This window comes from Oncorhynchus kisutch, linkage group LG4, assembly GCF_002021735.2.
Source record: "Oncorhynchus kisutch isolate 150728-3 linkage group LG4, Okis_V2, whole genome shotgun sequence".
NCBI classification, from domain to species: Eukaryota; Metazoa; Chordata; class Actinopteri; order Salmoniformes; family Salmonidae; genus Oncorhynchus; species Oncorhynchus kisutch.
The window spans coordinates 43,539,320-43,555,955 of NC_034177.2; the positions used below are offsets into that span (position 1 = coordinate 43,539,320).

The window sequence follows — 16,636 nt, forward strand, 5'->3', positions numbered from 1 at the left end:
CAATGTGCATTGAAGCTGTTCTGGCTTGTGGTGGCCCAATGCCCTATTAATACACGATGTTGGTGTTTCCTTTATTTTGGCAGTTACCTGTATATAATGTACTTCATTGTAAGCCCTTCATGTCCATGACTTCTCCATTGTGGGAGTGGCTGGTGAGGAATGTGACGTACTGGCCACACTGCTGCATGTGCTTTACATAGGACCTGTCAGTCCGGTTCCTCTCCTGCTCTTGGCAGCCAAATCCAATACCTCAGTGCTCCTCTTGTATGCTGCTGGGGCAGTGGCGATGTTAGCATGTACATCTTGGTGGGGTAAACTCAAAAAATATTTTTTTAGATTCCTGCCAGCAAAGTCACTAAACAGTACACTAATTACAATACATTAATACATTAATAGCAGTGACAAACGGTGCCCACAAACTATTTTGTATTTTATTTAACCTTTTATTTCACTAGGCAAGTCAGTTAAGAACAAATTCTTATTTACAATGACGGCCTACCAAAAGGCCTCCAGCAGGGACGGGGGCTGGGATTAAAAATAAATAAAAAGAGAGACAACACTACATAAAGAGAGAACTAAGACAACAGAGCATGGTAGCAACACAACATGGCAGCAGCCCAAAACATGGTACAAACATTATTGGGCACAGACAACAGCACTAAGGGCAAGAAGGTAGAGACAACAATACATCACATCAAAGCAGTCACAACTGACAGTGTGTCCATGATTGAGTCTTTGAATGAAGAGATGGAGATAAAACTGTCCAGTTTGAGTGTTTGTTGCAGCTCGTTCCAGTCGTTAGCTGCAGTGAACTGAAAAGACGTGACCCAAAGATGTGTGTGCTTTGGGGACCTTTAGCAGAATGTGACTGGCAAAACGGGTGTTGTATGTGGAGAATGAGGGATGCAGTAGATATCTCAGATAGGGGGGAGTGAGGCCTAAGAGTGTTTTATAAATAAGCATCAACCATTGGGTCTTGCGACAGGTATACAGAGAGAAACAGATTACAGCAGAGTATAGAGTGCAGTGATGTGTCCTATAAGGATCAGTGGTATCAAATCTGATGTCCGAATGGTAAAGAACACCTAGCCGCTCGTCAGCACCCTTGCCTGCATATCTATAAATTACGTCTTGGTAATCTAGCATGGGTTGGATGGTCATCTTAATCTGGGTTAGTTTGGCAGCTAGGGTGAAAGAGGAGCGATTACAATAGAGGAAACCAAGTCTAGATTTAACTTTAGCCTGCACCTTTGATATGTGCTGAGAGAAGGACAGTGTACCGTCTATCCATACTCCCAAGTACTTGTATGGAGGTGACTACCTCAAGCTCTAAACCCTCAGAGGTAGTAATCACACTGGTGGGCAGAGGGGCATCCTTCTTACCAAACCGCATGACCTTTGTTTTGGAGATGTTCAGAACAAGGTTAAGGGAATAGAAAGCCAACATTAGGGCCTCCATAAAGCTGTCCCAACAGCAGAGCTTTCTTTTCAGCACCATGCAGTGACTCCTTACTACCACTACACCTGGCCATCAGTGGAGCCTTGTCTGGCAGCAAAACAGTTCATTCAGCCTCATTTACAGCCTTATAAAAAAACATAGCTGATATGGCTGACTTGCTTAAACAAATGTGTTTTCTAATGATAATTGAGATGTACAAACTATGGCATAAGGGGACCACGAGCAGATAAGAGGCAATCCATCATTTTGATTAACACATTTAATGAGCGAACTAGGACAGACATAGTCAATATAATTATTTGTTAAGCACTTTTGAAATGTACAGCGACAGAATTCAGAACATGGGCCGTTCTTACAGTATTCTCCTTGTACGCCAAGTCAGAACCGTAGGATAAATAAATGGGGCATATAAGCAGACAATGAAAACTCTTACACTATTAGATGATTAAATGTCTCTAAAATAGGCTATCGGCTACATGTGCACTACCAAGTCAGAACAGTAGGCTAAGTTACAGTTGAAGTCGGAAGTTTACAAACACTTAGGTTGGAGTCATTAAAACTTGTTTTTCAACCACTCCACAAATTTCTTGTTAATCCACTATAGATTTGACAAGTCGGTTAGGACATCTACTTTGTGCATGACACAAGTTTTCCAACAATTGTTACCTGACAGATGATTTCAATTATAATTCACTGTATCACAATTCCAGTGGGTTAGAAGTTTATATATACTAAGTTGACTGTGCCTTTAAACAGCTTGGAAAATTCCAGAAAATGATGTCATGGCTTTAGAAGCTTCTGATAGGCTAATTTACATCATTTGAGTCAATTGGAGGTGTGCCTGTGGATGAATTTCAAGGCCGACCTTCAAACTCAGTGCCTCTTTGCTTGACATCATGGGAAAATCTAAAGAAATCAGCCAAGACCTCAGAAAAAAAATTGTAGACCTCCACAAGTCTGGTTCATCCTTGGGAGCAATTTCCAAACCCCTGAAGGTACCACGTTCATCTGTACAAACAATAGTACGCAAGTATAAACACCATGGGACCACGCAGCCGTCATACCGCTCAGGAAGGAGACATGTTCTGTCTCCTAGAGATTAACGTACTTTGGTGTGAAAAGTGCAAATCAATTCCAGAACAACAGCAAAGGACCATGTGAAGATGCTGGAGGAAACGGGTACAAAGATATCTATATCCACAGTAAAAACGAGTCCTATATCGACATAACCTGAAAGGCCGCTCAGCAAGGAAGAAGCCACTGCTCAAAAACCGCCATTAAAAAATCCAGACTACAGTTTGCAAACTGCACATGGGGACAAAGATTGTACTTTTTGGAGAAATGTCCTCTGGTCTGATGAAACAAACAAAAAAACTGTTTGGCCATAATGAACATCGTTATGTTTGGAGGAAAAAGGGGGAAGCTTGCAAGCTGAAGACACCATCATAACCGTGAAGCACAGGGGTGGCAGCATCATGTTGTGGGGGTGCTTTGCTGTAGGAGGGACTGGTGCACGTCACAAAATAGATGGCTTGTGGAAGGCTACCCGAAACGTTTTACGCAAGTTAAGCAATTTATAAGCAATGCTACCAAATACTAATTGAGTGTATGCAAACATCTGACCCACTGGGAATGTGATGAAAGAAATAAAAGCTGAAATAAAACATTCTCTACTATTATTCTGACATTTCACATTCTTAAAATAAAGTGGTGATACTAACTGACCTAAGACAGAGACTTTGTACTAGGATTAAATGTCAGGAATAGGGGAAAACTGAGTTTAAATGTATTTGGCTAAGGTGTATGTAAACTTCTGACTTCAACTGTATGAAAGGGACCATATTTTAGTGTGAGGCACGTGGGCTACTAACAGCCTACTACACAACATACACTTACTATTACTTAGCTACAGTGTACGTATCTCCCTGGCATTTTACATCATTTATGCAGCAGCATACAAGACATTTTTGGACACACCTTGTTGTGCTGTGCTCACTTGAACAGGAAGGTGGTGCGGCGGTACTTGTGGGCAAATTTTGTCATCAAAGTCTGGCATTCTCTGGTTTTATGGTGCTTTCAAGACAACTTAGAAGTCAGAAAAAAACAAGGTTGAATCATGACATCAGTGATCTTCAGGTCGGCACTCTAGAAGGAGGCCTGAGTTCCCGACTTGGAATTCCGAGTTGGTTGACTGTTCAAAAACATATTTTCCCAGTCGGAGCCAGTTTAAAAATAATCGAATTCCCAGTTGTCTTGAACTCACTTAAGTCTCAGTTTTCCAGTTCCAAGTTTTCAGTTGTTTTGAACACCGCAGAAGTCATGCTGGATTGACAGCATGAATGTTTGTCCTTTTAAGCTTGGAAAAGAGACTCTTAAACCCAGACTTTTTGCGCCTGAATGGAAGAAAGTCCCCATAGCAATGTTCCAACATCTTGTGGAATGCCTTCCCAGAAGAGTGGAGGCTGTTATAGCATCAAAGGGGAACCAAATCCATATTAATGCTAATGATTTCGGAATGAGATGTTCGAGGAGCAGGTGTCCACATACTTTTGGTCAAGTAATGTATTTTATGTCATTTATATGTCATGGTCATACTATGTCTACTCACACAAGCATCTCCCTGGTTGAATACATACACAATTGATTTTGTATTTCACCCACATATTTCCTATTTCATGCACTCTTAATTTAATCTGGTCCTCCACTGAAGATCCAGAGACTGCATACCCCAGCCAAGACGTCATTTGGAAGAGGTTTGAGCAGGCCTTCATTTTGTCTTGGGGACTAGTCACCTACACTACTGTATTCAAGGACGTACTATAAGGGCCTGAGCTGAGGTCATTGCTTCCAGACGTAAACAATACACACACACACAGATGCATGTATATTGTTCGAGCCATGTTATGACTTTAGTTGTGACTAAGTTGTTAGAATCATTCCAAAGACAGAATAGATTGAGTTGACCAATCATTTTCAACTTGTAACCAAACTGCATTGTCACATAAAATACACTGTGTAATTCTTACATGTTTATTACTGATGCACAGACATACAAGCTGGATGGGAGCACACATGACAGTGCATGGGGCCTCAAGACCTATCAGGACGAGACCAGGCAGTTTGTGCCAGAACACCCAGACTTCCTGGGAGCTCGGGTCCGCTTCACTGGGCACAGGTGACTATGTAGGTACATCGTTAGTCACAAGACTCCTCAAAATTGTCTAATCTCTTTTAAGGAAAAAATTATGATTTATATGGACTTCATTTATGAATTACTTTCATTACTAGATGTATTACTAAATAGGTATAGGTTGTGCAGGGTGTTGTTGACGTGTCTGATGTTTTCTTCTGGTATTAGGTGGAAGACCCCTATGGTACTTCAAGGTGGCTTTGTCTCTGCCAGGCGAGAGAAGAGTCAACCATCCCTACTTCCATGCAGGAGAAACTGGTGAGCACATGAACCCTTACTCTTCATCTGAAGTGTTCATACTAAGTCTAAACTCATGTAATTACAGTATAAGCCAATAGATCCCTTGTAGCATTTTGTGTTGAGAATGAGTTTTGTTCAGCACAGATGAGTGATTACTATCGTCTACATTGATGACATTGATTGACCTCACTGTAATTCCCAGATGAATACGGCACTGATATGAATGGGAGCCTGCTGGACGCTCTACTGTTCAACCCAGTCTTCCACCAGCCACAGCTTTTCCTTGCTGTGCCACCCAGTGGCCAAGGAGTTCTCTAGGAAGAGAGGGGTGGTGTTAAAGGTGCTGGAAGGGCCGCAGGGTTTCCCAAACGCTCACATAGAAACTCTCAAGGAACTGGCTATGAACTCCATCAGGTGAGGCCAAGCATCGTACAACATTGGTGGAATATCCTGGACTAGCTTAGTCACCTGCAACCATTTATGTCATGGTATGATAGAGTAAGAATTGACTTTAAATGTTTTCTATGTTCCAGGTATAGCTCTGTCTCTACAGCTGAAGGAGAAAGGCTTGACCTTGTGGCAGAGAAAATAGAAAACATTTGTCTCAGAGAACTCACGATGGAGACCTGCTTGGGGAGAGGCCTGGGGCAGAGGAGTGGTCATTTGGATGCTGACTGTGACATCACCTCAGACCTTGAGCCTGTTGCTTGTGCCCCATAAGTGTTACCATATGAAGGGAAGGATATTTGGCATGGTGTTCCCAAATGACAAATGGACACAATTAGGACAAGGGAAAGGATTCAGTTGTTATTAAAACATTATTTCATATGAATACGGAGCTTCAGACAGTTTGGCAAATTAAGTTTGAGAAGAAAAAGAGAACAAGCTCATATCGCCCTCCAGTGGATTTGGTTTGTATAACACTCCTGTAAAAAAAATCTGCAGACCACAGTGCTGTCAGTTCCCACAAAATGAAGGCCCCTGACAAGAGTTGACAGGAGTGAAATTCACTAGTCAAATAGTCATGAAAGGACACTGTTTGTTTTCATGACAATTTTTTTAAACTTCTGTTGCAGAAGATTGTATTTTCATTTTAATTGCGAATTCAGGGAGGCTCTATATGGTAATAGTGGCATAAGGTGCACTGTGTGAAAATGCTTACACTGTATAAACTGACCAGCTAGTCTTTGATTTATTTAATTGTGTTGGAGGCCGATAATGTATTTAAGAAAGCAAACATGATTTTGTAATGGGATTTAATGGAGAACATGGTCATGTTTTTTCTTTTTCAGATTTAGTCTGGAAATTAGCTACATTTAATTCATTATACCTATTTTAACAAGGTACACACTTTGGCATTCTGATTAGGCACATACACGTTATGACAAATGAATGTAGAACAGTAGGCAGCCTTAAGCATGGACACACAATTCTCTATGAAGATTTTTGATTGTATTTGGTAAGTAGTGAAAACATTTTGAGTAAATTGAAAGAAAACATCAGATTATTACTATTATACTTTTTTTTGCTGTGATACAAATCATTTATTATTTCCATAGACAATAAATGTATCTCTCCAATAGTGCATGACCCTGTTAACCTTTATCGACTACTGGTGTTGAACTGGGAGAAGTAACTGTCATCTGGGATGTTAGTGTACACATTATCCAAGTACTTTTTCCTGGAAAGAGAAGAAAAATGCATTTGATAGTGTATGTCATCTATTGATGGGCAGGTCAGCACGTTGTTGTTGAGGATTTGTTCCGTCCATTAACTGTGCTAATCCTGTTGGTGACAGTTTCTTCTGCCCAATTTAATTCACAATTCAAAATAAAATGACTGACATCAAGCATGTGAATGATACTGTACATTAATGGACTGAAAACAACAAACAGAGCTAAAGGTGTACAAGTGTGTCCATGTGTCTAAACCTAATCCATGTGGAAAGCTTCTTACTGTTCATGGTGGGCCTCAGACAGCTGTGCATTGGCGCTATCCAGGGTGCGTCGGAGCTGCTTGTTAATGCGGGCCTGCCGTCTCTCCAGTAGTAGGGCGGTGCGAGCTGAGGTCACACAGAGCCGGTCATGGTGGAGCTCCTCCTTCTGCTGCTCAGCCTGCACAACCAAACATGAAGAGATAGTTTCATTCCATTCGATGCTTCTCGATGAGAAAAAATAAGAATTGGAATTTCATTTTCATTCCTGAGTTGAACTGGAATTGATCCAAAACCTGGTCTGCATTCATGGTTGTTGCTATCCACCCCATTCCCTCTAGAAGTGTTAAATTGTCAAATGAAAATATCTTTGACTGCTCAACGCAGACATCCCAAAACAGGCAAAAGAGACAGACAGATAGATGTGGCAGATGTACACTCTTCTCCTCTATCCGTTGCTGATGGCAGTCGATGACGTGCTGCAGCTGCTCGTTTGTGAGGCCCTTGCAACTGTCAGCCCTGAGGTGGGGTAGACCCAGCACACTGATGCCCTGCTCCTGGCTCTTACTCAGCAGCTCCCCCTGAAGCTGATTTAGGATGTCTGTCCTGTTGTCCTCCTCCTCCTGCTGCCACTTTTTCCACTGCTTCTCTGCATTCTCTGCTGCCTACAAACAATGTCACACAGTAAACATTTTGACAGAGGGATGTCCTATTCCACTACATACAGAAAACAGGAATGACCGCCACATGCTTACAATGTATAAACTGACCAGCTAGTCTTTGATTTATCTAATTGTGTTGGAGGCCGATAATGTATTTAAGAAAGCAAACATGATTTGCTAACCTGGTTAGAGAAGGCTACACTACTACCAATCCTAATAACGCACCTTTGCCAGTTTGACAACCACACCTGGTTAAGCATCAGGTAAAGTATAATGACTCACCTTTGCCAGATTGAAATCCTTTGTAGCCAGGGCTGCAGATCTCCTCCTTTCTTCCTCGATCTTCTGGAGCTGGAGAGCTTGGATGTCCAGGTCCACTCTGTCCTGGTCATACTGCTGCTCTGCAATGGGGAGGCAGAGAGCGTTTGAGATGAGGCAGTGTGTATGTATGAGAGTCTAGCGACAGGCCAGTTTGTGTTGAGTTGTTTCCTACCTTCCAGTCTCTGCTGGTGTCGTGCTGTGGCCAGCTCATGTTGCTGCTGGACGGACCACTCTCTGAGCTGCTCCTGCTGCTTCTTCAGCCTCCCCTGGCTGTCTGGGTCCTCACCCACAAGCCCCGGCAGCATCTGGATCCTGTCCTGATTCATAACTTTGTCCGGGTTGTTTAAGTTATACTCACGCCGGCTACACCACGGCTGGAAGTTCAGCCAGAAGTCCTCCTATGGCTCCCTGCAGCAGACGCTCTTCCTTGAGTTGGCGTTGTTTAAGTAGACAGGCCGGCCTTGTCGTTACACACCGCTTCTGCAGCTAGAGGGCATGCATTCCACAGACATAGCCTATGACACTAGCTACTAAACTGAATTCCATTTAATCTCATGAATAGAAGCTTATAGAGCTCTATTATAGGCCTATCAATCATCACATTGAATTGAAACACCTTAGGCCTTTGTGTTTTTGCCAGATATAAAAACGTCTGCCCATACTGTATTTTATTGCACTTACCATATGCTTTTAGTGATTCTGCCTCTTCTTTTTTCTTTCTTTCATTCACTTGGGATTCAAGAGCCACTTTATCTATCTGTCAGTAAGAGAAAATTGTGACAAAATGGCTTTACAACTAACATGAATGGACAGATGTCACAGACGGTTAAAGTTGCAGTAATTTACCCTAATTGTTCTATCTTGACGTTGCGTCTCTCTATTGCGCCTCCTCTCCAAACTATCCGCAGCAATGCGGTTCGAAAGAAATTCTATATTGTACATTTTCCCGTACTGTCTCGCTGCAGTTAGAATCAAAGGACAATGGGCCGAATGAACTCCGCCAACATATTCGTTGCTAAGATACCTTTCTCCCGGATACGTTCGTGTCTTCTGGGTCAGACTAGTATTCTGCCAGCGAGACACGAATGACGTTTCCTTTGTATGGTAATGATTCAAATCAAATGTTATTTGTCACGTGCGCCAAATTCAACAGGTGTAGGTAGACCTTACAGCGAAATGCTTACTTACAAGCCCTTAACCAACAATGCAGTTTTAAGAATACCAACAAAAAAAGTAACAATTAAAGAGCAGCAGTAAAATAACAATAGCGAGGTTATATACAAGGGGCACAGGCAAAGAGTCAATGTGCGGGGGCACCGGTTAGTCGACGTAATTGAGGTAATATGTAGGTAGAGTTATTAAAGTGACTATGCATAGGTAAGAGTAGCAGCAGTAAAGGGGGGGGGGGGGCTAGACTTTGCTCTGGCATAGCTTACCATGAGGTACTTGAAATACTCAGTAGGGTCTCTACTGAGCAAATATGTTTTGTTTGAGGGGCCTGCTGCTGTTGGGGAACTGGCTCTATGCACACTCACTGCACTCTACCCACACATACTACACTGACACTCCAATACACACACATGCTGTTGCTACTGTTTATAAAATCTGATTGCCTTGTCACTGTTACCCCTATCGACATGTACATACTGTATTACCTCGTACTCCTTGTATATAGCCTTGTTTTGTCCTACTATTTCCTTTTCTATTTAGCAAATTTTTCTTACTTTTTAACTGCATTTTTTGAAAAGGGCTCATAAGTAAGCATTTCACGGTTAAGTCTACACCTGTTCTATTTGGTGCATGTGACCATTTTGTTTATTTGATTACATTGTAAAATACTGTACATGGGATACATATTAACTTGAATAGAACTCTTCTGTCTCAGCTTAAATGGGGTGAGAAATACTCAGTAGGATCTCTACTAACCAAATAGTTCGTTTTGGAAGGGGAGTTCCCTACATATCCAGCAACACTGTTCTCCACTCTCTCCATAGCCCCCAATGCAATATACTGTACATGGGATACATATGGGCTTGTAGAGAACTGTTCTACACCTCTCAGCTAAAGTGGGGTGACAGTGTTTTTTTGCTACAATATGAAAGTCATTTTTATGGATCCATGGAATCCATTAGACTAAAAACAGTCATAACAAAATAGTTTGACTCATTTATTTATATACAGAATATTTGTAAAAGAAAACAGCACAGTTGTATAGGAGGATCAGCCTGTGGCTATAGTGGTGGTGCTGGGCTGATAGACAAGCTACTCAATAGTTAACTGTCTTGGCCGGCTTGGTATCGGCCAGCTCCGCCTCCAGGAAGCGGAAGCGGCGGTGGCGACGCAGGACCTCAATGGCCTTCTGCTCTACGGAGGCAGGGACGATGCCCAGGTCCTCCAAGCCAGGAAGCCCTGGATACTTCAGATCTGTGGTGTGGAACTAGAACAAACATATTCATGTCATCACACAAATCCATCATAAGACATTAGTGTAAAATAAAATAAGCTTTACAAGGCTGTTCATGTTGCTTTTTCTTACCCGATCTACTTTGTCAGGAGTTGTCCAAGGCTCGAATGGGTTCATTGCAAAGAAACTTGCAACAAGACTGAAACCAGAGACAAAGGTAGGACATTTTTATCACAGTATCTGAAAGGATTGCATTTAAACAAACCAACCAAGCTTCCTTGCCACCTCTTTATCAGACAGCCTATACAGTACATTTTCTTCTGAGACTAATTGAGGTTACCATGCAGAACCAGCAGTAGGTGCATACTCACTGATAGAGAGGGCGTGGGAGTGGGTAGGGCACAAAGGGCCTGTGTGCCACAGCATACACATACTCCACCAGATCATGAAGGAGATAACGGTTAGGTCTGTGTGATGGAAAAACAAAAGAAATTTAACAAGATGGCTGGCAAACAGGTTGGTTGCTACTGACCTTTTAAAAATAATGTACTGCATGTGTGAGAATGAAATTGCCATTGCACAATCTATTTTATTTTAGATTCAAGAAAAGTCCCATTCCCTGGATGAGAACAAGATACAAACCAATGGCACACAAAGAGCAACTCATTAATGAGATGAACAATCGTTTATGACTTATACTAGGTTTACCTTATATTCATTGATAATGAACAGTTTCTAGTCAACGGATTGAATGTTACTTAATTCCCTGAACTGATTAATGCAATTGACACATCCCTAACAAAACAGACAAAAGTCAAGCCCATATATCAAAGTCCTTACCCGACTAGTGCATATGTCTTGCCATTAGCATCAGGGTCTTTGATGGCGTTGATGATAGCCTTTGCCACATCCACCACCTGAGAAGAGCAGAAGCAGAGTGAGTCTGTTGAGTACACAGGGCTGACATAATGAGGATAGACACACTCACATGAACAGGCTGCTTCACGGTCTTCTTTCCCATGGAGATGAGAGGCACGGCACTCCCAAACCAACGCATGTCTGTGCAATGGGGGGGGACAAATTCAAAACAATGACTGAGAACTCATCCTGTTTTAAACGATAATAGCATTGCATGAAGACCAATTGGAGCTGTTAGATCACCTTAAACAAATCTTTATTTTGGCCACACTGCAAATTCAAGTGTTCAACCATGCAACAAACAGCTCCCTCCACAGTTGTCAGTCCTATACAGTCAACAAAGGCTGTGTAATTATGCTAACATGATCCCACAAATATTGACACTGTCTGCTTAGCATTCTGACAAGTCACAAATAAAAGATCATTTCACTTTTGAACAGTTTATACACTGAAATTAACTCTATGCTCTGCTAACTCACTGGCAAAATGGTTGAAGAATCTGTCTTCCCTTCCAAACATCTCAGCGGGCTTCATGATGATGGCATCAGGGAATTCTTCTCTCACAGCCATCTCACCTACTGCCTGCAAGGTAACATCACACATGACTTCATCATGACATATTAAACCAAATGTCAAGCTTTACCGATTTTCACCCATCTGAATATTCATAATTGTTACGCATATCAGGCAATTAAATCCTAAAATGAACCTAAAATGAAATATGTTCAAATGACACAAAGAGTTCAACCATGCCCTGCATTGGCCAGTACCTTGTTCCTAAGGTATTTGGAGGGGCTGCGGATGTCAGCGTTGAGGTGAGATACGTGGATCAGCTTTGTGATGCCTGCCTCCCTGGTGGCCTTGGCAATCTGCTGAGGGATGCTCACATAGGTGTCCTCAAAGGGATAGTTCCTTTATACACAGAAAGAGGAAGAACAGAACACTGAGTACAGCCAAGTACATCAAACATTTTCCAGAAAGCTGTAAAATAAGTGTAGCACTGTTGAGGTCCTTTGCTCCACTAAGAAGTCAAGCCTCACTGGTGTAGTTAAAAGTAGGGAGATTCATATATTGATGGAGTGATGGAGCAACTATTTATGTGAATGTTAACCACCAGTGGGTTCTTTTTAGGAACAATGTATTTCTCTAAAATAATGTTCTGTGTTTAGTCAGTTGGGCCATACTTCGTCTCCCACTCTCGTCCCACCAAGTTGATAACCACATTGGAGTGCACCAACGCCTCTCTGATAGAATCCTTGTTCCTGGCATCCCACTCCTGAAATAAAGTAAGATGAAGGGGAACATATGAGGCGTGGCATAACTTGGCATGAGAAAAAAAAACCACTTAGCTAACAGATGACGAGATGAAGGGATTTCAAAATGAAATGGTTTGAGACGTCACACCTGATAAATAGCATTTCTCTCACCATAAAGATGATCTGGCCGAGATCCCCCATGGGCCTGAGGTACATGAGGTCATACTGGTCACACCGGTGAGGAATCACAATCTGAGAACCCATACGACCTGCAAAACCACTAGACAGGTCAACAAACACATAACTGCTCCATAGGAAACCCTTGTATGCAGTCACTACAGTGTATCCAAAAAGGATTAGCACATTACCAAACAAATGAAGGCATCCTTCACAATCACAGAAACATAAGACATAAGTAAAAGAAGACCAAGGAGCTGCTATGTCATTTGAAAGGTTATCATGTGAAGCCTTTGGGACAGATGATGGTGAAACTTACCCAGGCGGTTGACAACATATCTGCCCAGGAAGCCGGTGGCTCCAAAGACTGTGGCTGCTACCCCACTGGAGGAGGAGCGCCCCCCTTTCCCTCTGGGGATGACAGCATGGTGGACCTTCCTCTGCTGGACTGTCAAAGGGATGGCTGACAGCACCACAGGGGAGCAGGAACCTGCAGGGGGAGCAGTGCAGAGGATGCTGTAGTCAAATTGCCCAAATCAGAAATGGTCAACCAACCAAAAACATAGGCCTAGTTAGCGATGTTGCATGGGATCACAAACAGATCTTAATTTAAAGAAATTACCCCTTTTTTTCCTCCCAAAATGTGTCATATCCAATTGGTAGTTAGTCTTGTCCCATCGCTGCAACTCCCCTACGGACTCGGAAGAGGCGAAGGTCAAGAGACATGCGTTCTCCGAAACACGACCCTGCCAAGCCGCGCTGCTTCTTGACACACTGCTCGCTTAACCCGGAAGCCAGCCGCACCAATGTGTCAGAGGAAACACTGTCCAGCTGGCGACCGAAGTCAGCTTGCCCGCCATAAGGAGTCTCTTGAGCGCGATGAGACAAGGAAATCCCGGCCGCCCAAACCCTCCCCTAACCTGGACGATGCTGGGCTGTCACAGCCTGGGATTGAACCAGGATTTGTAGCCTCAAGCACTGCGATGTAGTGCCTTAGACCGCTGTGTTTCTCAGGAGGCCACAAACAGATATTTTAACTACTTTTGGGACACAACATCAGGAGTCTGTATTTGTTGGACTCCCTGAGTTGTGAATCCTTCTGGTGGGTGGCGACAGAAAACAACCCTACCAGAATATAGCCGGCTACACCCCCCAAAAAAATCCTATCAACAAAGGCATATGTATAATCTCTAGCAACTATATTTACCAGATGTAAAGTGAAATGTGACCCTCGCTATCAAATAAAAGTCTGAATCCAACTTTTGTTCAAAATGCACCATATTCCTGCTATGTAGACAGTGGTAGATTTTGTGGTAGGAAGTCAAATGCGTGGTTTAATGGCAGCCCGCTGTCTAACTCAACAGGAATATGATACACAGCTCAGGGAGCCCAACCAATAGACAGACTCCCGATGTTGTGTCCCAAAGCTACTTTTAACTAACCTTAGTATTGGTCACTGGGATACAACGAAGGTCCACTAAATAGGTACCACAGTAAACAGCAGACATAACATGGCATGCATATTGACAACCACGGTCTGTCTAGACGAACTAGCTAGGTAACGTTAGCTAGTTGGCTAACTAAATGGGGACATTGGGAGATAACTAGCTAACTGTTTGGCCGTGGTGTTAATCCAGTGAAAGTGACGCAAATAACTTTATAAATTGGTCTTGACAGCCAAAATGGATATACAGGACTGTCAGGAGCATAGCTTTTTACTGGTTTACATATGACATGGTGCTAGAAACCAGATCGCTACCTAGGTAGTCGTATTCGTCGGCAAGCGTTAGCAAGCTAACCGGCTCCTGTTAGTTACCTAGCTAACTTAGCTAGGTCATAGCACAAACAGGGTCACAGATGGTTGCAATGTCGCTTAAAAACAATTATGTGTTCAGGATAAACATTATTGTTCCCACTTTCTCTCAACCGTGCAGCTATCAGTGCATTTCTATAATATAAAATGGCATGTTTTGGTGTTACTCACTAGAAAACCTGGGAAGGACACTCGCAGGACGGCTAACGAGCACAGCAGCCGCCATGTTTCTTGCTACGGTATGACAGACCGGTCAAAAGCAAATCAACCGAAAAATTCAATTCTGCGTTTTTCGTGGAGTTAATACATTTCTGCATGTAGGTATGTATCTTGTTTGTATAGGTACCTTGTTTTATGTTTGTTTGAACATTGTATAATTAACGTGGTGACAATGTAACTGTCATTTGCTATAATGTAATCACTGTTTTGAAACGTTACCAGCCAGCCAGTGGCTGAAGATGGAAAATATCATAGTTGATCCTATTAAATTACTAGCATTCCAATTAATAATGCTATGGAAATTAGCCTGTCGTCAAATATGGTGTAATATTAATAAATTAAATTAAAAAAGATTAATCATCGGGCATTCTTACTGATCTTATAATATATTTTTGCTCTTGCAGTGCAGTGTTCTTCTGTGTTATTAAGGTGACCAAACCGGTGTGATGATGATATAACTTGATCCGGTGGAATCGATACGAGCGTTCCGTAAACCCAGTGGGCAGAGCTAGGCACGTTCAAATCAAATCTAATCGTATTGGTCACATATACGTGTTTAGCAGCTGTTATTGCGGATGTAGCGAAATGCTTGTGCTTCTACAGTGTAGCAATATCTAACAAGTATTATCTAAAAATTCCACAACAAATACCGAATGCACACAAATCTAAAGACTGGTACACGTTTTAATATGATGAAAAGCCTCTAATTTTACAGTGGGTCCACCATGGTTCTGTGTAGCCTAGTTTTGCTAATATATTTGAGACCAGTGTGTTGCAGTTAAATTCGTCTTTGATTTAATAAGTAAAATATATTTTGACTAGTAAACAGGGAAACAACAACGAGTCCCCGGGCATCGTTTACTAGGCTACCTAAATTATTGGGATAATCTGGTTACCACAAGTTTTACAATACATTGAGCCCGTTGACAAAACAGACGATGGGGAACGCCTTTTCCCAATAAAGTCCGCGGTGCGTCTGTGTAAATTACGTGATTAAAATGGAGACAGTTTTATAGCAGTAAATGTCATCTATTAATTTACTCATATAGTATTTCTAAGTAGAAGCCATATGAGCCAGGTAAACTAATTGTTCTCACTTTATGATAGAACATTCAGATTTGTCTGTCTGACTGTTTGGGTTCTTTACCGGAATTATTGGAATTTTCTTGTGATCACGACAAAACTACCTACATTTGCTAAAATAGAGATATAATTTAATTGTGTTTCATTGAAACGATGGGCCTGGCTGAGCATAGAACATTCCGTTTTCTGCCTAAGTGTGGCGCTGTTTACCGCGTTTATCTGGATTATTTTGTGACCGGAACAAAGCGATTTATTTTACTGAACTAGACTGAAATAAATGGTGTTTCTTAAATAAAAAATAAACAGGACATTTAATGATACTGAATTGACTCAGAAAAGTAACATAAGAAGGCTTACAGTATCACAGCTAGGTCAACAAACAGGTGTGCCTGAGGCTCTTGGACTGCTACTAGCCTGTTGTTTCCTACACGGGTTATTTCTCCCCCTCAAGTCACTGACCCCACACAGACATAAACTTGTATTCCATTACTTACCATGACATCTTTATGAAAAGCCATTTTTCCAGCTGACCAGGGCTCAGGTCAAAAGTCGCGCATTATAGAGGAGAAAGTTATAGGGAATAGGGTGCCCTTTGGGACTCATTGCCTGTTGTATTTATTATGAATCCCCATTAGCTGCTGCCAACGATTAAAACGTCACATTTCATATTTCTGTATTTTGAAAGTTACATATCTTGATGGCTAACAATCAAAACATTCTGGGACTATGTCAACAATAGACTAATGAAACAAATACCAAAATATAGTTTTGGGGTGAAATTTTCCTATAAATATGTGCGCTCAGGCCACTACTCTCAAACACAAAATCCATGTGTATGTGTGTATGTGCGTCTGTGTATGTGTGTGTCGCTGCACAGTCTCCGCTGTTCCAAAAGGTCTATTTTTATCTGACTTACTGCTTGCATGACTTACTTGATGTTGAATAGAGTTCCATGTTGCTG

General features: G+C 42.0%; 2 protein-coding genes across 3 annotated transcripts; both read right to left on the minus strand.

Moving 5' to 3' along the window:
- Nucleotides 1–6,128: 6,128 nt before the first annotated feature.
- LOC109888701 (RIB43A-like with coiled-coils protein 2) lies at nt 6,129–9,004 on the minus strand. 2 transcript variants are annotated; one of them, XM_020479873.2, is made up of 7 exons: nt 8,652–9,004; nt 8,487–8,562; nt 7,978–8,291; nt 7,767–7,885; nt 7,260–7,487; nt 6,846–7,003; nt 6,129–6,570 (listed from the first exon to the last, which is right to left on the minus strand). In XM_020479873.2, the coding sequence occupies exons 3-7, from the start codon at nt 8,129–8,131 to the stop codon at nt 6,492–6,494; spliced, it is 738 nt and encodes a 245-aa protein (XP_020335462.1). In that variant the 5' UTR covers nt 8,132–8,291; nt 8,487–8,562; nt 8,652–9,004; the 3' UTR covers nt 6,129–6,491. The 2 variants fall into 2 exon arrangements, with proteins under 2 accessions (XP_020335462.1, XP_020335463.1); XM_020479874.2 differs by lacking the exons at nt 8,487–8,562; nt 8,652–9,004 and having other exon boundaries at nt 7,767–7,880; nt 7,978–8,127.
- Nucleotides 9,005–9,959: 955 nt separating this feature from the next.
- On the minus strand, nt 9,960–15,032 carry LOC109889562 (NADH dehydrogenase [ubiquinone] 1 alpha subcomplex subunit 9, mitochondrial). Its single transcript, XM_020481077.2, has 11 exons — nt 14,545–15,032; nt 12,880–13,050; nt 12,555–12,652; nt 12,312–12,403; nt 11,898–12,039; nt 11,607–11,709; nt 11,198–11,268; nt 11,050–11,126; nt 10,581–10,676; nt 10,342–10,408; nt 9,960–10,242 (listed from the first exon to the last, which is right to left on the minus strand). The coding sequence occupies exons 1-11, from the start codon at nt 14,597–14,599 to the stop codon at nt 10,072–10,074; spliced, it is 1,143 nt and encodes a 380-aa protein (XP_020336666.1). The 5' UTR covers nt 14,600–15,032; the 3' UTR covers nt 9,960–10,071.
- Nucleotides 15,033–16,636: the final 1,604 nt, after the last annotated feature.

Excerpts from the sequence above, each read along its gene's own strand:
- LOC109888701 (XM_020479873.2), bottom strand. The coding sequence starts at position 8,131 with ATGAATCAGGACAGGATCCAGATGCTGCCGGGGCTTGTGGGTGAGGAC. Across the intron at positions 7,886-7,977 it reads ACACCAGCAGAGACTGGAAG|AGCAGCAGTATGACCAGGAC; the intron begins GTAGGAAACAAC and ends TCCCCATTGCAG. Across the intron at positions 6,571-6,845 it reads TCTGAGGCCCACCATGAACA|GAAAAAGTACTTGGATAATG; the intron begins GTAAGAAGCTTT and ends TTCTCTTTCCAG.
- LOC109889562 (XM_020481077.2), bottom strand. The coding sequence starts at position 14,599 with ATGGCGGCTGCTGTGCTCGTTAGCCGTCCTGCGAGTGTCCTTCCCAGG. Across the intron at positions 11,269-11,606 it reads ATTCTTCAACCATTTTGCCA|ACATGCGTTGGTTTGGGAGT; the intron begins GTGAGTTAGCAG and ends CCCATTGCACAG. Across the intron at positions 10,677-11,049 it reads AAGACATATGCACTAGTCGG|ACCTAACCGTTATCTCCTTC; the intron begins GTAAGGACTTTG and ends TCCATCACACAG.